Source organism: Antennarius striatus, chromosome 16 (genome assembly GCF_040054535.1).
Source record: "Antennarius striatus isolate MH-2024 chromosome 16, ASM4005453v1, whole genome shotgun sequence".
In the NCBI taxonomy this organism is placed as follows: domain Eukaryota; kingdom Metazoa; phylum Chordata; class Actinopteri; order Lophiiformes; family Antennariidae; genus Antennarius; species Antennarius striatus.
The window spans coordinates 11,630,368-11,658,286 of NC_090791.1; the positions used below are offsets into that span (position 1 = coordinate 11,630,368).

The following is a 27,919-nucleotide window of genomic DNA, read 5'->3' on the forward strand; positions in this document are numbered from 1 at the left end:
GAACGTCCTTGAATGCAGCTTATTTGTTGGTTAGTTGCTATGTAACGGCGTAATCAACTAGGCAAACGGTCTGTAATCCAAATGGTTATTCAATTCTGTAATCTCAACAGGAAAATAATAAAAAAGCATAGAAAGGAGATTTAAATATACCTTTAAATATATAAATTGCCCAATTATTACGTAGTTAATATTGGGTGACGTTTGAGTCGTAGTTTCATCCATTTTTCATTCTTTCTCAGCTACCAGGATAATGATGCAAATGCATTTATGTATCATTTATCGTTATCTGACATGATTGAACCTACCATTATCAAAGATCAAAGATCAAAGCAAAATATTATCGACTTTTTTTCTTTAGGAGACGGTAAAGTGACGTGAAGTTGAGCATCCAACCTCTCTAGCAGCAGGATGGACGTGAACTGGGTCCAGACTAAACCCATTGTGATGAATGAGGCGCTTTTACGGGAGGCAGTGAGAGGGCAACTTAGTCAGGAGCTGGATGATTGTGAGGCGATAGAGGAAATCAACTTCAGTGAAATCCTTCAATTACAGCTGCAATTTAGAAGTGAGAATTTTTTTCTAGAAAGATTCTAATTTGTGTCATTATAATAAGTTGACATAAATCGTTTTGTTCTGTCCTGTTCTGTTTTGTTTTTACAGGAATTGTGAAAATCGACCACTTATTTGGATTCAAATCCTTGACCCGGCTGGAGATCAATAACAACCACATAGAGAAGATTGAAGGTCTAGACTGTCTGGTCAACCTGATATGGCTGAGTAAGATAAAACTTTTTGTTTCTATCCTGTTCACACAGAACAAAATTGTGGTAAAATGTAAAGAACACCATAAATACCGTCTTAGTGACTACCAGCGATGATGACTCTGATGTGTCCTTCAGATATGTCCTTCAACAACATTGAGAAAATTGAGGGACTGGGAAGTTTGCGGAAACTTGAAGTGGTGAATTTCACCAACAACAGTATCTCTGTCATTGAAAACATGGACACACTTGAGAAACTCACGCATTTCAACATTGCAAATAACCACATTGGACAGCTGGACAATGTAACTGTTCATTGTTTCAAAAATCACACAATACATGCAACATTTGAGTGTTTGCAGCATTTGGTTTTACATAATGTCTCCATAACTATCATACTGCATATTTAATGCTTTTCAAAGGTTTGCTATCTAAGCAAGTTTGTGGATCTGTTCAGCCTCACCCTACAAGGGAATCCTGTTGCTGAGGATGACAGTTACAAACTTTTCATCGCAGCCCACCTCCCAAAATTGATGTCACTAGACAACAGAATACTTGACGAGAACACAGTAAGTAAAGTTATTTGTTTTAACTCAAAACCAAGTTGCATAAAGATTTTTCTGTTGATGTTGTTGTTGCTGTTGTTATAACAGATAATCTTGCTTTGTACTGTGCTGGAAAGTGTATACCTAAATCAAATGTATACCTGTGTGCAGAAAAAAGAAGCATTTATCAAATACCAGACTGTTATTGGGATACTGAAATTCAAGGAGCTGAAACGAGATAATGAGGCTGAAGTGGAAGCTGAAGTCAAATTACACAAAGTAACACTGTTTGATGGAGTTATGTTTTTTTCTCTGAGCTCTACACAAGAAATATAATTTCAGCTCTTTTCTACAGAATGCCTTTGTGGAGTTCCTAAATGGACCTTATCTATTCAAGAGCTTGTTCAAAGATGATCTAAAGGAAGAGAGATTGAACTCTGTACCTGAGGTAGCTCCTCTACTTGAAGAATATCCTTTGTTGCCCTGGTTTTTTTCTCATCCATCCATGCATATTACAAGTGGTGCAAAAGCTGAATTCCTTAACATAGGTGCTTACATTTGAACAGCAAATGGTGGCGCTGTGTGAGAAAATATTTGAAATAGGCTTAGATGAACATAAGCGCAGAGAGTCGGAGGTGAGCACATTTGTCAGCGCTCAGAAGGAGGCTATGACAGACTGTCGACAGAAAATGTCAGAGATTTCGGTAGAGTTTGAGAGGAAACACAAAAAGGTAAACTAGTGAGTGTCATACTGTCTTCAAACTGATTTGTGGTTATGCTCAACAAACTTTGTCCATGTGTTATTGGTAAAGCATCAACTCTTGTATCCACACCTTCCTAGGTTATCACAGAGCTGAAGCAGCTATCAGACCCAAATCTAGTTAGGACCAGAATCAACCACCACAATGATGAGATCACGCAACACTGTGAAAACATGCTGACAGTGGAGTGTCAGCTGGTGAGACACCTGGAGGTACGTCGTGTCCAAACTGAATTTAACCTGATGAAAATTATAGTCCAAATGGTCAAGTCTCAATGGTATAGATAATGCGTCTTTGTAGATCTCAAAAATAAAGTTTAAATTATTAATTTCACACCTGTATCTCACAACCTTTTTGCCTCTACATTACATCATAATAAAGTCTTATGTTTCAGGACATCACAGAAATTTTTGACGTCAGTATCTCAGACATGGTTGACAACTTCACTGAAAATGTTCAAGAGCTATATCCTTCTTTAATGTACATCATCTTAAGGGCCTCCAATTATTTTTCAGAATTCTGCTTCCTGATCATCACCATTGAAATATTGCAGTTATATTCATGGGAAACATCTTGCTCACAGTCCAATTTTGCTTTAACTAAACACAAATCCAATGGAAGGGCTCACTTTTTGTTTGAATCATATGTAACACAGAGACCAGGTCAAAATTAAATTTAGTAGATAAGTTACAATTTCCTTGACACAAGTGTACATTTGCACGGTGCCAAGATTTGGACAAAGATTATCTGAACAAAATAAAAGAGGTTCTTGTCGAAATTCTGGCGAATGCAGCGGAGGATGACATGCAAAATGAGGAAAAAATGGTGAGTGCTGCTATCACTCCTCAGTGCCACTGAAGGTGCGAAATCCAATTAATGTGACCCTGGATGTGTTGGATCTAGATATTTTTTATCAGTGTTACTTTAACCTTTCACGTGTTTTCTCTGTAGCCATTCACAGAAGAGACAGAAGTGACGAATGCAATGGACACCGCACTTGAAAATCACCAGGCAACCATCAAGGACAGAGAAACCCAGCTGGTTACTCGTGTCAATGACTGGAAAACAGCTCTCATTGAAGAGGTATGGATCTGAAATTCAGTTTAATTAACACCCATATTCCCACTTTATATGAATGAAAAAACTTATCCTCAAAATCTGTCATTCACGTTTGCTTTTTGTTTTTATTGGTTACTATAGATTAAAGACAATATAAACAAGCAACATGCCATGTACATCACAGACCGTCACAGATATGTCGACCATTTGAGGATGCAGCTGGAGGCGGTACAGAAGAATCACGAATAACTACTCCTCCAAATATTGCTCAACATATTTAATAGGGCGACAGTAGCTCAGTCCACTAAATCTTGGCCTGGGGACTGGAGGGTGGCCAGTTAAAGACCTGTGATGGCAAAAAAATGTGTGTGAACTGGCAGTGGAGGTGCCAGTTCATATTTCACTGTGTGCAACTGAAAATATTTGTGTATTTTTTTCATATGCATTAAATATTTTGTGAAATAGTTCCATCATTTCACCCAGTTCTTGCTACCTATTTTGAATTTTTTAGATATATTTTAAATAATCAGTTTTAATGACATTTCTCAGTGCCTTTGCTTGCTCCTGAAGCAGTCAAATGCATGTATTCATTCATCTTCTTGAAGATGCAACAATCTCAGCTTCAATCAGAGATACAGTATGTGTTGTGGCTTATGCTGGAGCCTATCCCAGCTGGTTACGGGAGAGAGACAACGGACACTCTGGATGAGTCTCCAGCTCATTGCAGGGCCTCAAATAGACAAAAAAATATTCACATTTTGGATGTGGGAGGAAGCCGGAGAACCTGGAGAGAACCCACACAGACGTTGGAGAAAATGTACAAACTCCATTCTAATGGGAACCTTCTTGCTGTCAGACAACAAAACTACACACATGCCCACATGTAATATTTGTAATACATAATGAGTAATGTACATAATGAACAAGATTTTTTGCTTTTGTATTTAATGTTACTGTAAAAAGAAAATAATTGGGTTTATTTCATATATAGGCATGAAACGGAAATAAAAAAAATAGAGAAATCTATCTTTAGGATGCGGATCAAATTTCAACTCAAAGCTACAACAAATACAAAACGAGATCACAGTTTAACTGTAGGTCTTACCTGTTTTTTTTACGTCACATTATCTTGCTAACTGAAATTTATCAAAAAAGGAATACATCTCCCAGAATGCTTTTGGGTATCACATGTAGCTCGAACTGAGAACTACTCTCCAGCCAATGAAATTCAGGGAATCTGGATTCTGAAACGAGGCGTCCAGTCCGCTCACAAACATGAACCAGTGAATGGATTAGCTTGTAGGCCGAGCAAAGTTTTGTCTCTCGGGGGGTCTCGTTTAATTTGCAGACCCTCCCTTGTCATTTGTCTAGTCTCTCGACAGCTGTGTGTTATTCATCAGAAAGTTCATGACGGTTGCTGACGGTGACACTTTCGCGCTCACAATGCCTGTCCGAGCAGAGTGCTGTAGTCACTCGACCACGGCCTGCACATCCTCGGGCTATCTTGATCCCCCGGTACCGATCAACACTCACCAGCCGGGTGCGGCCACCTCGCTTCTGTACAGCGGCTCGCAGTTTCGGGGTTATCAGAAGAGCAAAGGCAATTCCTATGACGTTGAGGTTGTCCTGCAGGTAACGTTCATGTGCTATTCGCATACATAAGTTCTGTCCAGCATGTTTATAGCACTAAGTTACTGTTTAGTTTACTTGGTGTCATTCAATACTTTAACGCTGGCCTGTCCTTGGAGCAGCTCAGGTGGCTGTACCTGGAACGTTCTGATATGGCAGTAGCTTTCCTTTACGCTTCTCCTAATTTTGTTGCATACGTTCTATCATATCCTGTCCTAAAACAGAAACTATGTACATGTACAAACACGTATGAGAACTTCAGCTTCAGAAGTTGTGATTTCAGAATTGTAATAGGTTTAAATAATAAACGGTGTACTTTTTTCCTGTTTTTGGCAGCATGTGACGGTGGAAGATTCATATTTGTGTGGATACCTGAAAATCAAAGGTCTGACTGAGGTAAAACAAAATAAAAAATTAGGTTAGATACAGTAAGACTGACCTATTCTGTCAAGGACAAAGCTAAAATGTGTTTTTGCTTAATTAATGCAGGCTAACTTATAATGATTAAATAACGTGAGCTTTGATTCATGTCCTCAACTTATTATAATTCTGCCAACTGTATAGATTCATTTCTTTTTGTAACACTGGAGGGAAGAGGTCAACAGGATCCTGAAGTGAACTTTGGTTGCAGCCAAATTAAGGAACAGATAAGGCACAGGTTGTCTCTACATCACTGAAGTCATGTCCCATGTTAAAACTTGAAAACGATGTTTAAATATTTTCTAAGAACTACAATAAAACCTAGCTTGGAAGACAAGGGAATAATGGAATTTTAGTCATCTTGCACAGATGATCAATGACAGACAAAGCAGATCAATGAAACTGACACATATCTGGTTCCACACTCTAGTGACACATATTGGGAAAGCAAAAAAAGTAGCGGTAATTTTGATTTAGTAGATAGTTGATAGATATGCATTGATTTTGTACATATCCTGGTAAAGTTTAATTTATAGATATAACACTTATTAATCTTTTTTTTTCATTTGCATTATCAGTTTTGTTACTTAACAGAGCATGCCATGTGTATGCAAGATAAAAAAACTAAATATATCTACATGCACTCAACAATATGTATTGTGATATGTGTATTGCACATGTCGGTGGCAAAGGGGCATAATTAGGATTAAAGACTGTTGTTTAATGTGTGAACACACAAACAACAGTCACAGCTGAACTTTTTTGTGTATATTATACGGGTGCATTGTGTTGTTCATGTGATCATATGATATCCAGCATCATCAACTTTTTCCTCTCCACTTTTGCCCTCTTTGGTTTTCTTGTCATTGTATCCATGTGAAATAAAAAGTTGTCTTCCAAAATTGTCTGTCGACCACTTTTGGCTGTATGAGGCGTGGACAGAATAAGCAGCACGATGCATATATAAGTTGTTTCTCTCCTTTCTGTTTTCTTTCTTGTGACAGGAGTATCCCACTCTCACAACATTCTTTGCTGGGGAAATTATAAGTCGAAAAAGACCATTTTTAACAAGGAAGTGGGACGCAGATGAAGATGTGGACAGAAAGCACTGGGTATGTCCTGTTTGATTATAGTTTTTTGCTGATGCATCAATTAACATCATGGGTGGGTGTTGTTGATTTCAGCTGCAGTTTTGCCATCAGATTATATGTTATTTTGAGTTGCTTTCCATGTGAATGTGGTAAAAGATGTGTCTTCCTTAGTTTTTGTTCTATCATAATATAATGAATTCTTTACAGGGAAAGTTTAAACCTTTTTATAAATATGCCAAAAGTTTCAACTCTGATGACTTTGACTATGAGGCACTGGACAACAGCGATTATGTTTTCATGAGGTGGAAGGTTGGTACATAATTTTGTTCTTATCTTTCTTGACACTTGTGTTGGCTTTAAGCTCTAACCTTCACTTAACTTCCACTCCCAGGAACAGTTCCTTGTTCCAGACCACACCATCAAAGACATCAGCGGGGCTTCTTTTGCTGGCTTCTATTACATCTGCTTCCAGAAGTCAACAGCCACTATTGATGGGTACTATTACCATCGGAGCTCAGAATGGTATCGGCATTTTAGACCAAAGTCCCTTTAAAAGTCACCTTTAATGTTTTTGATAAATTCATGTTTGCATTTTACATTGATTTCTGCATTGATTGATTTTGCAGGTACCAGTCACTAAACCTAAACCATGTTCAAGAGCACAGTATGCCTATCTATGAGTTTCGGTGACAAACAAGCACACACACACACAAGAACTGAGTCAAGCAGGGACAGGCCACACTGACCTGTGCTTAAATGGGGCAAGAATGATGAAGAGTCTTCTGCTGCCAAGACTGGAACTGACCTGGTTTCCTTGTTGCAGGAAAACAAACGTGGTCATCGTTTGACTGAAAGAAGACTTGGTGATGAGTTGACTGTTAAATGATCAATGGCAGATTGACAGCTCTGCCATTTACTGCAGAATTGATAATTCCTCCCATTTCACAATTTTGTTTTATTTATTTTAATGCTTGTCTGTTTGCGTGGGATCTGTTTTCTTGGATTTCAATCATCTTAAATTTCTTTTCCCCTCTCTGGAGGCAAAAGGAAGAAGAAAAAGGGGTAGAAGTTTTGTTCAGTAAAATTTCAATGATTTTTCTAATTTGAACAACATCTTTGCAATATTGGCATAACACTGTATGAGCAGGAAGATCAGCAGTGAGTAGTGGTCTACTTTTTTCTGCAGGGTCCATAAGACTGGAAGCAATGTTATACTCTATTACTCAGGAATAGTTTGTTGGAACAGTACATTTAATATGTGAACAACAGCTGAAAGCGAGAGTTGTTTGGGTACAAGAGTACAGTCATTTTGACCTCAACAGGTTTTAAGAGGCCATAACTCGTTCTAGAGTGCCTCAAAACTGCGGTCCCAAAAAAACCTCAAAATATAAGACTTTAAAAATATTTCTTTATACAAGCCAAAGATTGCTTTATTTTCATATTTCTTAACCAGAGTGCTTTATTTTTTAATCATAGCTGACCTTGAGTAGAAATACCTAAAGCAATGAGGTGTATTTAATTATAATGATCAGTATTTGAAGCTTAGATATGTGACAGCACATTCCATATCAGCTTAAAAATTAGTTTTCAGACTTGCAGCCGTTTACAGTTTGAGACATGTGATTGCATGTAGCTTGACAGGAAAAGTAGAGATTTAACAGGACAAAAGCAATGCAGTGATTTGAATGTTAATATTTAGGCTGTGGGAAGAATTCATTATCAATTTTTGTTGCAACCATCTTTGAAAGTCTTTATATATGAATAATTGAGCCTTTTCCTTTTAACCTTAAATCAGCGGCATGATAGCTTTACTTAATGCAAAAAATGAAATAATATGCTTATCTATAATATATTGCTGTTACGTAAAATATCAGAAAAAGCACCTTGTGTGAGTCATAGATGCGAGTGTAGTAGAAACGCTTGGATGAATGGAGGAATAACAAAACTACCTTTGACACTTTAGGAAAATCTATTGCCTTGTTTTAAATTGCTATAAAGCTTTCTTTTTTAAAAGATTGATTATGTTTCAAGTACTTTATTTGATCATAAATTAATGCTTCTGTGTTTGAAATTATGCAAAGAAAAGTGCTGCAGAGCTGCTTAATTTTCTCCATGTGCCAATTTTGCTTCCAGACTTTCAGTTGCAGCAAGACAAGTCAATTTTCTGTGTTGGGGGAGCTTTAGCTTTCAGATGACTTAATAATTTGTATTTTTAATAACATTTACACATTGTTCATACAGATTGTGCACAGCAATAAAAGGAATGTTTATGTTAGATTTTCATTAAAAGCCTTGACTGAATACACAAACCAAAACGTTTACTTGAAAGAATCTGTTTGTGATGAATCTTGAGTGCATTTTGTGAAAAGAAATAAAGAGTGATCTATTTCATACGCAGAATTGTTTTTTGGCATTTTTGCTTTAATTTGAAACAGACAGGACATGTAGAAAAGGAGGGTGCATGATAAATAATGGCCCTTGACCTCAACTGCTACACAAATGGGGCTCTCAGATTCCTTTCAACATACACAGACTGAGCACTAGGTGTCAGCAGAGAACCAGGAATGTTCCAATCTCCCATCAAGCGCTTGTCGGGTAGTCCCGACCATGCTGAAAAATATTTGATACTATATTTTATCATTATCTGATTGGCTTTTATTTCTCTGAGAAAAGATGTGTTTAAAGTTTTCAGGACAACCTTTCTTCCTTTGCAACCCCTCATGCAAACCGAAGCCTCAGGAAAGGCAGTGATCTAAATCTTTCTACAGGAAGTCAGCTAAAAATAAACATCCTAGTCTATTATTAACAGATCAGATTAACATTTAGGTTAACAACATGTAAAAACAAACAAACCTGTAGATCAGTAGCTTTGTAAAATAATCACCTAATTCAGTTTTTCAGATCTTTCAGGAAACATAAAACAACCATGATTTAGGCAAAAAAAAATTGTAAACAAAAAAACCATTGGCAATTATTTTAAATTATTTTATTTTGTCAAGAAGGACTCCTATAGGTGTGTAGAAACAAATGTATAACTGCTTGTCTTCTCAGTGTCAGCCACCAAACATGCAGAATAACAACTAATACCTTGTTTTGAAGCTCCTTTACGGCAGATCAGTGACTAATCCCTAAAACCTAATAGAGAACATTAGCCAGTTGTCTAAAAGTGTGGATCGTCTTTGACATAATGACCGAGCTAACGATCAGTGAAGAGAGAAGGAAATGTGGAGCTGTAAATCACAAAACAAATGTGACAGCTGGCTTTGACAATGTTCGCTGCCTTTTTGTGTGAGTGGTATTAAAAGCTAAAGATAGCTCACAATGACAAGTCTGAGTCAAACAGAGTTCCAACCACGCTGGAGTCTACAGACAGGGAAACATTCAAATTTTTAGAATTCTATCATTAAAAAAAAAAAATCTAAAACATCAATGGAACCTCTCAATGAATCAAAACACTTTCATGAAAATATGGTGTAATTAAAGTTTTGCACAGAAGAGAAGAAACAGACGAGAAAAATGTGACAGAAAAAAACAAGTCATCAATCATTTATTAATTTTTCTTCACAAAACATGAAACTAGATCAGCTGAAAGAGAAATGAATTAATAAAGTTTTTATAGTTATATTTATCACCCTAATTCCATGTTGTTAAGAACCAGTCCACGGTGGCTGAGCGGTCACATGTCCATTATTGGTAGATTTTCTCAGTTTCGAGTCAAAAATTTTCCAACATGAAGTAAACTTTTTTGGGGGCGTTCTGTTTGAGTTAAATTCACGTTTTTTTTTCCATACTGAATATATGTAATCAATTTCAACACCATAAAACAAGACAAAATAAAGCGTGGAGTATTTAATCTCAACACGACAGAAGCGCGTCTCACTCCGGACCTGCTGGACGGACGGACGGACGGACACCTGGACCTGGATCCATCGCGTCTGTCTGGTCTGAAGAGAACCTCATTGTTCCAAAAGATTTTCCTTTTTTTTTTTTTTTAATCTACTTTTGTTATCAACCTTGCTGATTTTTAAGTACGCTGTATAAATGAAGCTTGACTTGATTGACGAGCCTTTTGAGCAACGTTGGACTTTCCTGTGAGTGACGACATCTCTCCATCTCAGGTTGCGTACGTGACGCCGGGCAGCCACACCTGGCTGCAGGCTGGTTACAAATACACCTGTGCGGCATTCCTGCTTCAGTACCAGACCGGGACGAGGCTGAGGACTGAGCTGCAGCTTGTGATCTCTGTAGTTCTACCATGGAAGGCCAGAGGTACCCCATCAGTGTGCGTTTAGTTGGAGTGATACACAAAGATATAGGCAAAGTAAGCAAACGAGATTGTTTGTTTGTTTGTTTTTTGCAAGAATCTGTACTTTTATAAGGTGTGATATATTATACTTTTCTTCTTCCAGATGTACATTGCCTCTGTGCTTTGGTCAGACCACAATGACATTGTGGTTTACAGAACTTTTGCAGAATTCGAGAACATGCATGTGAGTATGAGATACTGTCTGCAGGTCTGGATGTTCTGTGCGTGTGTGCGTGGAAAACGCATCAATAACGACCCTTTGACGTTTATATGACAGAAACAACTGAAGAAAATATTCCCTTCTGGAAGTAAATTGAAGAAATCCGAAAGACAAATCCCCAAATTCCATGGTATGTGTGCGTAAATTACGAATGAGAGTACGCAGGGATAATGCTGATGCGGTTCTGACCCCGGATCCGGTGCGCTTTCAGACATACACATGCTGAACATGAACACCAAGCAGAAGGGTACCGGGAAGTCTCTGGAGCGACGCAAGTTCTTGCAGAGTTATTGTGATGAACTTCTGAACTGCGGGCCTCGGGTTTGTCAGTCTGCAGACCTCATCCACTTCTTCCACCCCAATGAACAGGACCTGCAACCCGATTTCACCAAGAGCGGGTAGGAAAAACACCCCCCATCGGCCAGAGTAATATCAGCTCACCATCACTTTTGATATCCTCGGGCCACTTGGGTTATGGACTAGAAGTTACCTTCTACATCTACTGCGCTTCAAAGATGATGTAGGGTAGGGATAGTTTGACATAGAGCACATTAAATTATTCTTTAAAGCTTATTTTGCAGAACATTGATGAAAATAATTTGATTGAAACTTTTAACAAGGGCATAGATGTAAATGATGTTATTTCATTTATTTGTTTTAAATATTTATTATGAGATTTACTGTAAACACAGCTTTCTTAATGATTCAAAAATCAGATATGTTGGCTTTGACTACAGTAGAAGGGAAAAATGTAAAAACAAAACAAAAAACAAAACTGATGCAAAAGGAGACAGCTGGAAACATTATGAAAGAGGGGAAAAGGCTTCCTGTTTGGGGCAGTAATGTATAAGCTGTTGTTTGTTTCTCTGGAGTGAACATGAACCTACTTCTCTCCTCTTCAGTATCATGATCATGCTGTCAGAAGATGAGATCAGGCCCGAGGCGGGACCGGTTAACATCGGACACGTGACCCAGCCGTTTGTAACGGAGACGTACAGGTGTGTGGCTGCTTACGAGACCAAAGACACAAAGAACAAACCTTTCAAAGTGGCCACTGATGAAAAAGTAGATGTCCTCATAAAAGACAAAGGAGGTGAGTGAGAGTCAGTGTCGTGGTTAAAATAGGCTTCACTAGTGCCAAATGAACTGAGACCTGTATAATGTGTGGTCGGAACAGGGTGGTGGCTTGTGGAGAAAGAAGACAAGCAGATGGCCTGGTTCCCTGCCCCCTACCTGGAGAAGCTAGAAGATGATCTCGAAGATGAAGATGAAATAGATGGGACTTTTGAAAGAGGTGCATAAGGAGTCTGATTCACCAACACCTGACTTATTTGCATGCATAATGCAAACAGCTAGTAGAAAGTCAAAGGTCTGCAATCGTGTGCTGAATTTCCATCACTTTTAGGAACATTCTACACGGCGATCAAGAACTACAAGGCCGCCAAGAGTGATGAGATAAGTGTCGCCATTGGTGCAGTGGTGGAAGTCCTGCAGCAGTCTGACAACGGCTGGTGGCTCATCAGGTAATATTTAGTCTTTTCTATTACAGCAGCCTCATTAGAGACAATAGTTCTATAGTAGGGAGATATATCTGTGCGAGCCGAGAGACAAGAATACTGATAAACAATCTTTCTTGAGGACGGTACAACAGCAGCTGTCAAATATCAAGAGAACAGGTTTGGACAGAACAGACAGAATGATGAATGGCTATTACGCTAGGAGAGGAAATGATCTGCAGAGATTTTTTGCAAGCTTCGAGAATGTATTCCAGGTTTTAACCCTGCATTCTTCTTTGTCTTTTTTTATACTGTACAACAGACACAATGGCAAAACAGGTTACATCCCTACTATGTACCTGCAGCCCTCCAACCATCCTCAAATCGGCCTCACTGCGAGCCACAACGATATTCGTATTCCCTCCCCGAGCCTGGAGCGGAAGTCCTATCAGTTGAGCGGCTCTCAGAGTCCCCTGCAGCCACTTCCAGCCATCAGGACCCCAACGCCTGGTCTGCTGGTCCCAGTGTCCAGGCAGAGGTCCAGCTCTCTTAACAACTTAAGTGAGGTATCTCGACCTCGGCCTTCGCCGAGAAATGTCCGACGTGCTATAAAGAGCACCCCTTCGCCTGTGCCCGCAAGGCGTAACCCTCCACCGTTAATCACAGTGGAGGTGGATGATGAGGAGAGCTATCTGACCGACAGCAGCGAATTCAGCTTCAGCGACGACCAAAGTTCTTCCTCAGAAAGTTCTTCCATCAATTATACTCAGAGTTACGACGAGCAGCGGCTGCGTCACAGCCGAACGCCCCAGCCCAGGCCTCGCAATCTCCTGAGTCCAACCAGCAATATAGAACCGAGACTGACCCACAGCTCCTCCGAAACCAACCTGTTGAGATGCCCACCGTCGCCCAAGATTCCACCCAGACCGCAAGCCAATGAGATCCTGACCCGGTGTTCCACTGTAACCCGCAAAAACGCAGCCCGGTCTGTGTCGCCCACACAAACCCAGTTAGTGACTCTGTGAGGCTTGTTGATTACAGCTACTAATCTCTCTTGTGTTACCAAAGGATTGAATTCTGCTAATTATCATTGTTCGTTATTTTTTTCTTATTTTCAAATCATTAAACAGTAGCATGCAAAGAAATCGATAGCTATAATGTTCTGTCATTGTTTTCCAATCTTCCCAGTAAATGTGTAGAAATCTGACATGTTAAGTTTATCCTTAATCTTTCACACAATCTTTGAAGATTGAAGGGGTTTATAGAAAATGTATAAAAGGTCTTTAAATTGTGAGTAAAATCAGTGTAAATTTGTAGATGATTTATTGGGATGGACTACTGATTCGCCTCGGCACTATCTTTGGAACAATGCTTTATTTTCCATAATGGAAACCCTGTGTTGTGCCGTACGTTTTGAATTTGCCGGGTGCACAGCGTGGTTTCTTCTCTTAACCACAGCAGAAGAAAAGAGAAATGTAAGAAAATACATCAGATATAAGAATGTGCAAAGGTGGTTTGTTTTACAACCAGCTCAACATGAAGAACGAGGTGTGTGAGATGTAGTGGTGATATCAGTGACGGGTGTTTACACATTAATGAAGAGCTTCAAATTAATAAATGCATTTTGGGGAACTTAACCTGTCTCAGTGGGTTTTTTTTAAAATTCTGCTGCAGATATAGTTGGATGTACTGTATACTTTCAAAATTTAGTATGTTATTCTTGAGCTTGGATCGAGTTTCAAATTTCAAATTCTAAATTTCCTCCAATGGAACGTTAGCATGTTTTAAGTTCCTGTCAGGTGAAACAGGTGTGGCCAGACAAAGCACATCAAACAAAGGGATCGGAAAACAGGATTCCTTGCGATGACTAATTGAATCATAAGCATTCATTCCGATCCTCCTTAAAGAATTTAACTTTCATTACTAACAACTAGGTCAAATGTTCAAATCTAGGTGACTGCAACCTCTATATAATCTAATAAAAACATATCATGGCTGAAACAAAAACACTAAAACATTTATTGAATATTAATCTCCGTATCATTCCCTTGTTGAATAGTCCATAAAATACCAGAAAAAAAATGGAAAGAGGTCATCATAAATTCCTTGAGGCAAACTTTTTTTTTTTTTACAGTAAGCAATGAAACACTACAAAGTTCAAAATGCTGACTTCGAACCATGTTACACATGCAGGGACTCCTGTTAGAACCTGTAATTATGCTTAAGCGTTACCTATTTAAGTGTCAGACCTTAGGATACCTTTAAGTGTGCAATCTACTCTGATTCTTGTTCAAGAATCTAATCCACACCTAGCCTACATGGCAAGTGCACCTGAGCAAAATTCCAAAGCTCAGCACTCCCAACAGGGTTTTGTAGTTCGTTTCTACAAGAGTGTATCATGTTGGAAAGATAATAATTTACTTTGACTGCTAATTGGGGAGAGTAAAAAATAAAAAATACTCAATTTAACAAACAATATTTAGCAAACAATATTTTTTAATTATATGATCTTTTGAAATCAGAACAATTAAACAAAAATATCCATTGTCCATCCATGTTGTGTGTTTTATGTTTCTGTGGTTGAGCCGGTAGATCAGGATTACTAGACGCTGGCTGCCACGTTTGTATTGTGGGCGTGAGACGCATTCCTGACTCTTAATGAAGCTTTTTTTCTTCCTTTAATCATTCATGCACTCAATCTTTTCCTTTCCCAGTTTAGCTATTTGTGAGGAGAAAATAGCATGTGGGAATGCACACAGAGATCACACCATTCCTGCCAGTCTGCTCTGCAAAATAATGTCACTAATGTCATCTGTTGTCCCCTGAAGCTCCTTCTCAGCTTGTGAGTGTCTGGTAATGGGCAGCAGAAGACACTGGGAGAGGGGCAATAAACTTCCCCATTTGATCCCGCTCATCTTCATCCATCTGCTCCTCTTCCGAACTCTCCTCACTTTCATCGTTGCGGTTGCTGTTTGTGTTTTCTGTTTGCCTGTCGTCTGCGGAGCCTTTCGCGGTAACGCTGAACTCCTCGTCCCCGTTTTCATCCATCCCCGCGGGATGATCTTGATCTTCATCTTGTTCGTCGCTGCTGTCTTCTCCGTTTTTTTTCCCATCGTCCACGCCGTCTGCCCCTTTCTCCGTGTCGATTGTGTAGAAAGGCTGTGCGAGGGGGGTGGTGTCCATGTGTTCATCCGGGTTCACGCTAGAGACAACATAAGCAAACAGGTTAGAGTATGAATATCTGCTCAAAACCATACACACGCACTACATGTAGGTAATTAACATCTTTTATGTCAACAAACATGACCAATAATTAACAAAATACCAGCTTCGTGCATCAGTCACACTACAACTTTAACCTCAGCCTATTTATTTCAACACTGAACCATCTTATTTCCAGATTTCTTTACAAGAAAAAAAGATTCTTCCTGCATTCAGAGAAGAACGCTTGTGGCTACACGACAGGTTTAATTGTGCTTTGGTGAATTCCCATGAGACTGAAACTGGCCGCACAATAACCACATTCTTTAGTGTTGGCAACCCTGACGGGATTAACCACATATTTTATGTTATGTTTATAAATGCATGAAGAATAGCAGCATACAAAACAACTGAGCAAATTAAGCAGAACCGGTGTTTGGGGCTTTTTGGGTAAATAAAAAAGGTTAAGACATGGTTATGGAAGTGTCTAGTCTGTGACCTCAAAGTTTGAGCGAAGAGATCGATCAATAGCGCCAAAACAAAGACTCCTTTCTTTTTTCATTCTGAAGAAACAAATGCCTGTTACAAAAACAAACATGAAGAGCTGGCTGTCAAGCGGTGGATTATCTCATCCTCTGCTTGAGGAGCGAGGAGTTCCTAGTCCTCCTGCTCTTGCCAGAATTTGAAGACATTTTCAGTTTCAGTTTTTACTTTCTTCTTCTTTCAGTTAGCTGATCTCTCTGGAGCCCAGAGCCTCCTCCTCCTCTGCTCACCTGTTTGACCTGCTGCCTTCAGGCAGGAGCAACAGGAAGAAACCACCACCTCCAGACCTATGAATAGAGCCCTGAGCCATAAAGTCACTGAACACCAACAAACAATAACCTGAGGAGGAGGATGCTCCATTCTAGTGTAATAGCATACGCTGTGCAAACACTGATTTTTACTGTTACTTGTTCAGACTCTCCAGTGCAGTGGCTACAATTAGCTTATATTCTTTCATCAATAAGTAGTGGCTTTACATTGATAATAGAGCGTTGTCTTTCTGAACTGAAATGCTACCAGCTGTATTTTAAATTTCCCACTCGAGAGTTGGGAACATAACATGTACAAAATGTCATCACAGTCGTTCCGGACTGATATCGTCATGCAACAGGGACCAAAGTATGAAAGGAGACAGTTTGAGGGATTCATCCTCTTTGTCAGCGCAGCAGGAACACAGGAGACACCACCACCACCACCACTACCGTCACTCTCACCTGGATGGAGCTCCGGCGACTCGCATCTTCTCCCACATGTAGTTCAAGAACATGGATGCCTGCAGCAGACGACCAATCCGCTGCATGTGTCTCTCTGTGGGAGGGAGGCAGACGATGATGATGAGATTGTACTAAATATGGGTCCTGGGTTCATTTATTTAGTAAGGGGCAAAGCAGGGTGTGTTTCTCTGAAGCGTGAGACACACCTATTTGTTGGAGGGGATTTTATTTCCTGCTCTAGTTCTCCTTCAGTGACTTCATACGACTGGTTTAGGAATTCAAGTCACTGTTTTTGCCAACTTGTCTGAAAGTCAGTTCTTATGCAATACCAAAGATCAATAATCATTACAGTACTTTATTTACCTTTTACTGTATTAAATAATACTTGATGTCAGCTTCATGCCTGTCCTGAATGTTTGAGTTCTGTCTCATCTGAATTTCTCAAGATGTGGAAAGAGGCTTTATTTTCATGCAATATGATAATGGATGTATTTTACCATAATTTGGATAAATAACCTTATAAATAAGCAATATGTTGTCTGCAGTGTCACACATACAATTTGTATCATTTAAACACACACACACTCAGCGGACCTGTGTATGGGATGAGTCCCTCCAGGTGGGTTCGGGCTCCCTGGTACTGCAGCAGCTCCTCGGGTGGAACATGAGTGAGGAGAACGTGCAGGACGGCCTGAGCATCGTGACAGTTCCTGGCGTTGGTGTTCCACACAGAGCAGTAGCCCAGGAGTGACTCTGAGTGGGGGTTAATGGGGTACAGGATGAAGGTGGAGAAGGAAGATGAATTAAAGACTCTTCATCACTCAGAGGTCACCAGGCGTTCTTCCCACAGTGTCTGGAGGATTGGGTTTGTGACTGAGTCATACTCTCTTTTAAAAGCCAGCACGTTCATTCATCCACAGAGAATCGTCTGACATTTGAACCACAAAAATTTTTTTTTTTAATTGAGTCATTACTTATTGCTGTGATTGATTATTACCTTTCTGATCCAGTCGGAGTTTCAGTACAGTGTTCTCCAACAGTCCTTTGCCATCTTCCACCTGACGGATCGCTGCATGCGTGTGAGATGACATCATGTCAAAGACAGGTATATGGGTACATTTGTATAAGGTATGTTTTTATTACCTTTACTGACTGACTGACAGACATGGATGAAACATTGATCAGATAAAAGACCAAGGGTACGAGAGAATTTTGAGAAGAATCCACCCAGTGGAACTGGAAATGCTGCCTCTTCTGGTAAATCGATTTCCTCTAAGCCAATTTTTCATGAAAGGGTCAGAGATTCTTGGCGCAGAGTGTCGGAAATCACTAAGAGTAAAATCAGAAGCCAATCAGAGCCAATCAGAACTGTGCTGTGACTCTCATCTTTGGCTCATGATGTTGTTACATACGAGCAGTAATATGTTGGATGAGGAATGGGACAATGATCTAATGTTGTTGAAATCCTTCTTCATACTTTCACTATGTCTCCATCGGTCATTAACAAAACTAACATTACAGTATTTTACTTAATGTAAGGCGCACCTTCAATGAATGGCCTATTTTCAAACTTTTTTTCATATATAAGGTGCACTGGATTATAAGGCGCAGTCAATTTTTGAAAAAATTCAAGGCTTTTAGGTGTGCCTTATAGTGCAGAAAATACTGTACTTCATGTCTGTGTAAGTTCTCAGTCATCCAGGTAGAGATAAATGAATGAGAACAAGAACAAAAAAAAAAGAATTACAGCATTTTCTGCACTGTAAGGTGCACCGGATTATAAAGCGCACCTTCAATGAATGGCTTATTTTAAAAATAAAATCATACATAAGGTGCACTGGATTATAAAGTGCACAGGATTATAAAACACATCTGAGAACTCATCTTCAATGAATGGCCTATTTTAAAACTTTTTTCATTTACAGTATAAGGCACATTGGATTATAAGAAATTGAGAAAATAAAAGCCTTTTAGGCGCACCTTATAGTGCGGAAAATACTGAGTGAGCTCGAAGCCTCTTGGATGAGAGCTGAAGTGCCTTCAGTAAGTCCACCTGTTTCCTTTTTATTGCTCTTCTTGATAAACATTACTGAAGTACTGCAGGAGAACATGCATGTGTTTTTGTTCCACGAGTACTGAACGACACGCACGTAGCTTTTACCCTGGATTATGAATGACTTCCTTGCATGTGCAACTCAAACCAGATCAATAGATGTGCAAATGACAGAGAAAAAAAAGCATTCAGAGAGCACATTCCTCCTCTGGCACCACCGTTTCAAAAACATGAACTAAACGGAAAAAGTTTCCTGGCTGTGTTGAAATAAATTCCTGTAACAATTCTTCAGTGACAGGTTCAGTGTCTCATGGTTCCCTTACTGCGCCAAGAAAAGACAACACGCTGTGGCAGCATTACGCTGAAACCACAACTGTTAGAGCAGCATTGTGCTTATTGAGTAATGTCATTTAATTTCCTGACTCTAGAAACCTAAAATTTTCCTCCTTATTGAGTCCACAGGCGTCTCCCTCATTCAAATGCATGAATGACTTCACCCACATGATCTCACTTAAGTGCAGAAGTTCCAGGTCTATACTTCTCTTATTGCACCAAATTACAATTCAAATTCAGTTTACACCTCTTAGAGATATCTTGCAGACAGATTGAAAAAAAATGTTAAACGTTATCTAATAATTAGCAGAAAAAAAAAATTAGGTCATAACGCTGCAGCGGCAACGACGCTCAATTTTGCTACAAATTTGTTTTGAATTCCTACCTTTGATTTGTGTCATGGAAATAAGAAAGGCACACAAAGATCTTTTGCTTTACATTTGAAGGCTCGTTGAGTGACTCAACTCTGAAAGCGAGCCGCTGACAGATTGATGATATGACAGTCAAGCTCATTAAAGGAGGATTAATGAAGGATGGGGGATATTCCGGCAGCCTGCTGGGTGGTAACATTCATTCTCAGCACTTCTTCTTTCTCTCCCCTTTTACCTTTGATCACGGTGAGCACGGTGTGAGGCTGGTCCAGAGCGATGGCCAGACCCAAAGCCTTCAGGTATTTCTTCTCATGAAGCAGGTTGGACAACTCCTGTTGCCTTCACACATGCAATAAAAACACAGATGTATGTTCATGCACCTAAAAACACATTTATAAACCCTGGAAAAAAACAAAAACATGCTAGAATATTTTAAATCACACATGAAATATTCCAACTCTGAATGGAAGAGGTCTCCTTTCGATATTTTCCCAAAATGCATCTATCCTGAGAAGTCTGAAAGATTTGTCTTCGGACAAATTCAATTGTCATTCAATTGCATTCATTGTGATTGAACGGTCCTGTCTTAAAGATAATGTGTGCAACTTACTTCAGTATCTGGTCCTCCTGCTTGGCCTGCTCCTCCGCCAGCTCCACCTCAGTCACGTCCTAACAGTGGACAAAACATTCTTCTGTTGTTAATGGAAATGCAGGTTAAGTCAGACTGAAATCTGTGCTGGTTTGGAGTAATATTCTGTGTGTGTGACAGCTGATAAAACACACACTCACCACCCACACGGTGATGTTCGAGTCTGCCGAACCCGTCACCATCTTGTCATCTTTGCGGCTGACGTGGAGACCCCACACTTTGTCCTGGTGGGCATCCAGTGTCTTCACACACTCGTTGGTCTTTATGGTCCACAGTTTTACTAAACCGTCAGAGCCGCTGAGGACGAAGCAGTTAGGAGGGATAAATTAAAATAGGATCAATCAATCAAAAGGTTGGATCCACAGGAACACACAAACATTTCACATCATAAGCGGTGTCACTTCAGGTTCGTTCCATAAGGAACCTGAAGTGACACAGCTTGTGTCACATCACCAACAGTTGATGTGAAGTAGGTTAGGTTAGCTTCATCTGTGTTGTCGTTACACATTTACAACCACAAGGTAACAAAATGTAAAAACTACATAATAATATACGGATTTATATGGATGGATATAGACATAATACAAAGATTGCATATCATAAACTTATTGTTGATGCTGGTGAAACACTTCCTGGATTTTTTTTGTTGAAGGAAGAAAAAAAATCGTTTCCTTTTTCTTGCACACTAAGTTTGAAATCAACATATCATTAAGACGGCTTATCTTGCATGAATTATTCTCTTGCTGGGACTCAGCTCCTGTTTTCCTACTAAACTTATAATATTACTTCTCTACTACCATCACAATAGAAAATTACGTGATAATGTTTTTTCTTTTATAAACAGGAAACAAAAACCCAAGATAACTTGATAAATTTCATATAACTCCCATGAGCCTTTTCCAAAAGCTCATGAGGGTTATTGAGCTGATACTTCCTGAAGCAGAACACAATGAGAGGCTGTTTTTTTTTTTTTAAAAATTCTCTGTGTAGCTTGCAATGTAATCCCAAATGTCATTTAATCTTTTCTGGGAAAAATAACTTTGCGTCAGAGGAGGGTGGGGTTTACCTGGTGAGCAGCTGAGTGCCCCGGCTCACAAAGACCACCTTCAAAACGGACGCATCGTGGCCTTCGAACGTCTTTAGGAACAAAGAGTAAACAAATAAAGTCACTTCTTCTCTGCATTAACAAAAAATTAAATGAATTGAAACCATAATACATTTACTGGTTTAAACTTGGACAAAAAAATCTTCTTTAACATCCTGCTAATGAATGTAACTATCCATCAGATTCTGTGCAGACACTCGGCGTCACCTGGACGCTCACCTTGAGGCAGCTGAAGTCTTGCAGGCTCCACAGTTTGGTGGTGCCGTCTGCGGAGGACGTGGCTAACACCTGGTCGACGGGAGAGAAGCACACGGCCCAGACGCCGCGGCGGTGACCCCGAAACACCCCCAGCAGGCCCACGTCCCCCTCCCCCGCAAGAGACCACAGCTTGGCAGTGCGGTCCTGGCACCCCGATGCCAGCAACTTGTCATTGGGTGACACGGTGACACTGTTTATGTCCTGGAAAAAGTGGAAGAAAAGGAGACGATGTAGGGATGATTGCTTCCACAGATGATGAAATTGAAGTAATTTAATGATTTAAGAAGGAAATTTGTTTTGATAAAGGAGAAGTTACTGGATAAAGGAATGAAAACAAAGGTGGGGTGGACTGAAAAAGGTGTGAAAGTATAAATAACAGCTGATTCTATCACTTCCTTGAGTGCTATCCTTCTGAATGAGGGTTGTTATCTTATAGTGTTGAATACCGGTGACTAAAACCAGCTCAGGTGTTAGAGTTTATGTAATGAGTCAGGAGTGTGAGGTTACAACCTAAAACTAGTTTGGGCAAGACTTAAGACTCCGTTATGGGAACTTAAGCGAATCAGTTTGCAGGTTTTTTGCACTTCCTTATGAGAAATCTGCTTAAAAGTGTAAAAATACATAGAGGCTGACTCACTGGGTAATGGAGGCAAACCATATTATCTATTATCTGTGTTCACAGCTTCACTCAAAGTCACTCATGCAGTCACAGCTTCCTTTCCTGGACGAGCCTCTAACTGAACTCACCTCCTCAGAAGCCTGGTGCCCCCTGCTGGTGGAACAGCTGCAGGTGCAGCTCTTTTTCATTGCCATCCCTGTTACTGACCCAAATCACCACTAAATCGTTTATACTGTGTTTGGACCTTTTCTGTTACTCATGCTAACAGCTATGAATGATTGCAGGGTTGTTGCGTCTTTTTGGTACCTTATCATGTGCCTTCTCCGTGGTGCGGGGGGTCAGCTGACATATGTTGTCCCCAGCCATAATCGAGTCTGCTGGCAGGGGCCACACCTTCAAAGTACAGTCCTGACTGCCAGATACTATAAAAGATGCTTTCATCCTGCACACAAACGCATGCACGCACGCACGCACACACACACAACGAGGATTGGAGGACAGTATTCCCTGATTACTGTGTTTCTGGATTTGATGGTGTGAGAAACACCTTGACGTCAAGATGGAAATGTTACCTGGAGCAGGCAATGGATCCCACAGCATTAGTGTGGCCAGAGCCCACGGCCACACACCTCACCCGACCACTGTCACTGTGCATCTGCCACACACGCACTGACCTGTCCTGAAGACATAACACACAGATAATATTGTTGATGTGAAGGTCTCTAAATGTCTTTTTTTTTTTACAGATAAGCAAAATGTGTTGTCATGCGTGGATCTGAGTTAATATTGAAGAGTACGCAGTCATGTCAGCCTACCTTTGCGCAGCTTGCAAAGAGGAAACCCTTTTTAAACACATCCAATGAGAGCACGGTATCTGTGGGAGAGAAGGTGACAAGAAAAGCAGTGAGAGTCAAACATAGAAAAATGTGTTCAAGCTGAATCTTTGCCTGTTCCATCTAAGGATAACTATTTCTTGCAAAGAGTGCCCATTTCCGCAGCCTGACATTTTTATTTGGTTACTCAAATATCAAGGTACAATGTTTTTAATGAGCGTCATCTGATAATTGTAACACAGAAATGTTTCTATGGTTCAATTGATACCTAAGTGTATACATGACAAATAATAGAATTAACTCAAGATCAATACAAACTAAGGTGACTTTAAACCATTTTCCTGTTTGTCTCTGTGAGTAGATGTGCTCCTTATGGTACTGGAGACTTTGTGGCCCCTGCTGAACATATAAACATATGTTTCCAGTGCACCAACAAACACACATAAAGCCCTCCGCTGGCGACTGACCTGTGTGGCCGTACAGAATCTGGCAGCTGTTGGTGAGCAGCTCAAACACCTTCAGCTGGCAGCTGTTGGTGGCCACCACAATGTGACTGTCGTCTTTACCGAGAAACTTCACGTCCAGCACTTCATCGCTGTACCCCACAAACTGTAGGACAAAAGAGAAATTAGTCCGGTAATTAATTGTGTATACATGATAATGAAACCAGACCTGGCAGTCTGGTGACTCTCTAAACAAACGATGTGTGGAATAATGTGCAACAGAACTGTAACAAAATATTTGTATTACTGTCAATTATGTCTATATATAAATTTAAATTTCTTTAAAAACACATCTATGAATTATAAATAAAGTGGAAAAAAGCTTTTTTAGAATTCCAGTGACAAAAGGGAGTCCAAAAACATAAAAGCTCTCCATTTCATATTATTATTATTATAAAGAAATAATATTTTGGCTTCTTAAAACACTGAAACATCTAATGTACTGTAACGTGCAAAGAAAAAAATGTACTTGGGGAAACTCAAATTGTGTAACAACTACAAGCAGATGTTTCGTCATTATTCCCCTGGTGTGGAGCCTCAGTGCCCACCTGCTGCTGTGTGGTGAGACCGGGTAGCTGGTAGAGCAGGATGTTGTGTTCTGCTGTGACTGTGGCCACTCTGGAGGACGCAGGCAGGTGAAGAAGAAAGGTCAGGCTTCTGGGGTCATCGTCCTTTTCTTCTTCCTCATTCTCAGAGGTAGTGGCGTGGGTTTGGGTGTAGACGCAACACGCCGTGCTGGCATTCCACACTCTCAGTATACCTGCAAGTGGAGAGGGGAGGAAGTGGTGAGTGGTTACAAAAAAACAAACAAACCACAGATGAGTTGTTGAGGATGATTGAAGAATCAAACCTTTGCTGCCAGCTGTGATGAAATGCAAGTCCTTGCTCTTCACTCCGATCTGAGACAAAGATTTACTCTCAGGCAGGAGCACAACACCCTCCACAGCCTGGATGCAAACACACATGCAGAAATAAGACAATAACATGAGAAATGCAAATTATTCTATTGCATTATTCTTAATCATATGATCCATTAGCATCTACTAGTAAAGAATGAAAGGCTTTTTTTTTTGCAAACCATCTTCACAATCTTACCTCATAGACTGGAACCGTTCTCTTGGCTTTCTGACTCTTCAGGTCCCACACTGTGCAGATCTTGTCTCTGCCAGAACTGCAAACAAAGGTCACAACAAGAGCCAATGCAGTCAGAGACTGCAACATCCCTCGACACCCCTCAATTCAAAATTTTACCCTGACCTACTTGCATTTGTCAAAGATCAATGCCAGTGCTCTGACCTACTGTCACTGATCAAGGCACTAGCTTTGATCTATGGTCTTACTCACACTGGCTTCCCTCATCTTTCTATCTTATCCGGTTCCTGCGTGTACAAAAGTTGAACTTTGACCTTGACCTAGGTTTCTCAAGGTCATGGTCATCATCTCATTTTCATCCCCTTTGCCACCCGAGTAATCTGCTTTTTGTTTCATCTTTTTCTATCTGCAATGGTTGTGAAGATATTTGGTGGACAAACTAACGGACGAACGAACGCACGAACACTGACAATTATAATACATCACTGCTTTGAAGCAGGATGCAATTTCACACAACTTGGTCACAGGAACAAAAACCCAACATTCTAAAAGAGATTAGTCCATCCAACGAGTGTCTAGATGTCCAATACCTGACCATGGTGTCCCCGTCAGGGCTGAAGCTCAGGGACGTAACGGCACTGTAGTGGCTCTGCAGAACACACATACACACACTACGACGTAGATCCCATAACCGAATGCCACAGTCCAGTGAGGAGGAAAGGAGCTGCAGTCTGCTGATGTCTGGGTGAAACTGAACCAGGCTGCAAAGGAAAATAGGAAATTTATTCCTTCCGTCAAGGAGGTTAAGTGATCAGCTGAGTTTGAACGTTTCTTTGGAAAATTACGTGAAAATTATGTCACAGATTTTCATGAAATGAAAAGGACGGAAATCATAAAAAGGTGAATTTCTATTCATCTCAACTTGATTGAGTTGAAACTAGAAGGACATGTGGCGAGGAACGATTTTGGATAGATTCAGACAATTGGGTAAATCCAAGACCGATGTCAATTTTTTTTTAACACAGGAAGAACTTTTTCACTGTTTTTAATAAAATATTAGTAATTACAAATGCCCAAAGTAGGACCGGATAAATGAGGATTATATTCACAAATCTGCATGAAAGTTTTTCCAGAGATTTGTATTACAGTTAAAAGAGGTGACAGGTGGAAAAAATCTGCTTGTTTCCACTTTTGCCCTCATTAAAGTAAGAAATTTCAATTATTAAACGCTGGCATAGAAAGTTAAAGCCAGGGAACAGCAGAGTATTTAATATCCATGTTTGTAGTAATGACTGAAATATATACGTGTGACAGGGTATCACAACTTTCATCAGCTGTAACTACTTTAGGGAGTGCTATTGCTTTTGATGAAATTTAATTCTGGAAGGTTTACCTGGAAAGCATTTTTCAAGAAAATGCTGAAAGGAGGAACCCTAACCATTTGTTGACTGCGCGCACACACACACACACACACACACACACACACACACACACACACACACACACACTTACTGTACAACCCCAGATGACCCTTTCAAGTTATGCGTGCAGTACTGCTTCTCCACATCCCAAAGCTTTATAGTGCCATCACAGCCACCTGTCAGATGAAAAACAAAACAAAACTACCACTCATTTTTCTGTAGAAGAATGCAAAAAAGAGAAACAGGGCACACTAAAAACATGTATAGTGCTGTCATTGCTGACCCGTGGCCAGGAGGGTGGAGGTGGAGTCAAAGGTCATGCTGGCTACAGGAACAGTGTGAATGGCCCTCCAGGAGCGAGTACACTGAGCTTGCCTCCAGTTCCACTGCTTCAGCAGCAGAGCTCTGCTTGCCGTTACCAGCAGCTGTGGAGAGAGACATGAACACACTTTAACAAGTGGAATAAAAGTTGGACTGAAGTAGTGGCGTCGGTGGTTTGGATGTTTTCTTTACCTCATCATCAGAACTGAGTGCAAAAGATGTGATGTCCTCTTGATCATCCTGAAATTACAATGTAGTCAAGAAACACAGAAATTAATTTAGATCACCTACAGGGGCAAAATGCTCTGAGAGTCTAAGGCAGTTTCTGATTTGATTAATTTCAGTTCCTTTCAGTGAGAAAAAAAGGAATGAGTTTCAATTGGTTGACCTTGTTTAAGACATCAGACAATTGACATTTATGTCCATAACAAGATCACTGAGCTCACATTAGCATCTGTAAGTTATTCTAACAAAAAATCAAGATATTATATTTGATGCAATACAGAGTAGTTACTCTTTACTTCGGAGCATTTGGAAACAAATTGTCTTAATAAATTGTTTAAATCAATGCTGTGAAGTGTCTTTCTGTTCATCAGTTATGAATGCACTTATATCAATATTTCAAAACCAAAACAACAGTCTAAAGCCATGATTTGCCATAAACTTTCATATTGACAGACCCCAACTCTGACAATTATAAAAAGCACAGTATTAAAAAAATATAAACTTAAAATTTCCCAAAATTCATGTTTTAAATGCCTTTATGAACCATCTGATACCTTCCAAAAAACTTGTATTTTCAGCACCATGGAAACATTTCTATTCTGACTGATGTTTCTTTGTAATAGGGGCTGGGCTGTTGTTAACATAATGGTTGTTCTTCTAAACTCACATGCTCAACGCTGTGGACAACTTTCCCTGTATTGATCTCCAAAACATTGACACGAGATCCACAAGTGCAAAAGATGTACTTTTCATCTTTGCTGATCTGAAAGGGAAAACAGAAACAAAAGTCGAACGGGGGGGGAAAAAAACTCTTGCAATCCATAATATGTATTTGTTTCGTTAATGTGACTCTGAGTAAGGCTCTTGGTCACACTTCAGTTAGTCCAAGAGGGATTACACAATAATAAACACGAAATTCTGTTAAGCAAAATGGAACATCCAGATCACCTGCACTTTTCCGCCTTTGTAGAACGGTTCGATCTTACCGGAAACAGCATAACTGCGAGAGAACAGCAGAACATTAGCACGTACAGTATTTGTATGGCTCACTTTAAACTGCCCGGTTAGCATTAGCAGCTTCCCGGCGCTAAAAACTCACTTTGTTTTGAACTGTAGGTTGGGATGTGCCATCCTGCTGACTTAAAACGACAAAAGCAAAATTAAAAAGAAACTATATTCAGCTGATTGATTATATCATACTTCGCACGCTTGACCGGAGGAAACACATCGCTCTCGCATGTGGAGAGCCAGGTCGCACATATTATACGTCATCACAAGTGATCGGTCTATGATTGGCCAGATGCTTCGAGTACCACTGTGCCGTGTATGTATTGTCAGAATGTAACTACAGTAGTATTAATTTAACTTAAAACTAACTTTTCCTGGTAGTT

At 39.9% G+C, this 27,919-nt stretch overlaps 4 protein-coding genes and 1 long non-coding RNA gene across 6 annotated transcripts; 4 read left to right on the forward strand and 1 right to left on the reverse strand.

Annotated features, from left to right (window-relative positions):
* The first annotated feature begins 408 nt into the window (after positions 1-408).
* drc3 (dynein regulatory complex subunit 3) lies at positions 409-2,597 on the forward strand. Its single transcript, XM_068336335.1, has 9 exons — positions 409-565; positions 661-777; positions 900-1,066; positions 1,184-1,330; positions 1,478-1,585; positions 1,662-1,774; positions 1,863-2,037; positions 2,148-2,279; positions 2,583-2,597. The coding sequence occupies exons 1-9, from the start codon at positions 409-411 to the stop codon at positions 2,595-2,597; spliced, it is 1,131 nt and encodes a 376-aa protein (XP_068192436.1).
* Positions 2,598-2,799: 202 nt separating this feature from the next.
* Positions 2,800-3,376, forward strand: LOC137609220 (uncharacterized). Its single transcript, XR_011038322.1, has 3 exons — positions 2,800-2,892; positions 3,019-3,150; positions 3,268-3,376. It is a non-coding gene; the product is annotated as an uncharacterized lncRNA (long non-coding RNA).
* A 1,005-nt stretch (positions 3,377-4,381) lies between these two features.
* gid4 (GID complex subunit 4 homolog) lies at positions 4,382-8,656 on the forward strand. Of its 2 annotated transcripts, XM_068336411.1 has the most exons (6): positions 4,382-4,758; positions 5,092-5,151; positions 6,180-6,287; positions 6,474-6,575; positions 6,658-6,788; positions 6,893-8,656. In XM_068336411.1, the coding sequence occupies exons 1-6, from the start codon at positions 4,534-4,536 to the stop codon at positions 6,954-6,956; spliced, it is 690 nt and encodes a 229-aa protein (XP_068192512.1). In that variant the 5' UTR covers positions 4,382-4,533; the 3' UTR covers positions 6,957-8,656. The 2 variants fall into 2 exon arrangements, with proteins under 2 accessions (XP_068192512.1, XP_068192513.1); XM_068336412.1 differs by lacking the exon at positions 5,092-5,151.
* Positions 8,657-10,391: 1,735 nt separating this feature from the next.
* On the forward strand, positions 10,392-13,912 carry noxo1a (NADPH oxidase organizer 1a). The gene is made up of 8 exons (XM_068336410.1): positions 10,392-10,587; positions 10,676-10,756; positions 10,850-10,922; positions 11,004-11,190; positions 11,695-11,885; positions 11,970-12,086; positions 12,198-12,315; positions 12,611-13,912. Exons 1-8 carry the CDS (start codon positions 10,522-10,524, stop codon positions 13,311-13,313), a joined length of 1,536 nt encoding a protein of 511 aa, XP_068192511.1. The 5' UTR covers positions 10,392-10,521; the 3' UTR covers positions 13,314-13,912.
* Positions 13,913-14,729: 817 nt separating this feature from the next.
* On the reverse strand, positions 14,730-27,767 carry tbl3 (transducin beta like 3). Its single transcript, XM_068336823.1, has 23 exons — positions 27,628-27,767; positions 27,477-27,528; positions 27,196-27,291; positions 26,496-26,543; positions 26,266-26,407; positions 26,074-26,158; positions 25,152-25,322; positions 24,565-24,640; positions 24,320-24,416; positions 24,018-24,229; positions 23,434-23,575; positions 22,949-23,007; positions 22,706-22,812; positions 22,440-22,575; positions 21,476-21,715; positions 21,218-21,288; positions 20,292-20,448; positions 20,113-20,171; positions 19,738-19,841; positions 17,743-17,814; positions 17,340-17,498; positions 16,746-16,839; positions 14,730-15,490 (listed from the first exon to the last, which is right to left on the reverse strand). The coding sequence occupies exons 1-23, from the start codon at positions 27,657-27,659 to the stop codon at positions 15,124-15,126; spliced, it is 2,778 nt and encodes a 925-aa protein (XP_068192924.1). The 5' UTR covers positions 27,660-27,767; the 3' UTR covers positions 14,730-15,123.
* Positions 27,768-27,919: the final 152 nt, after the last annotated feature.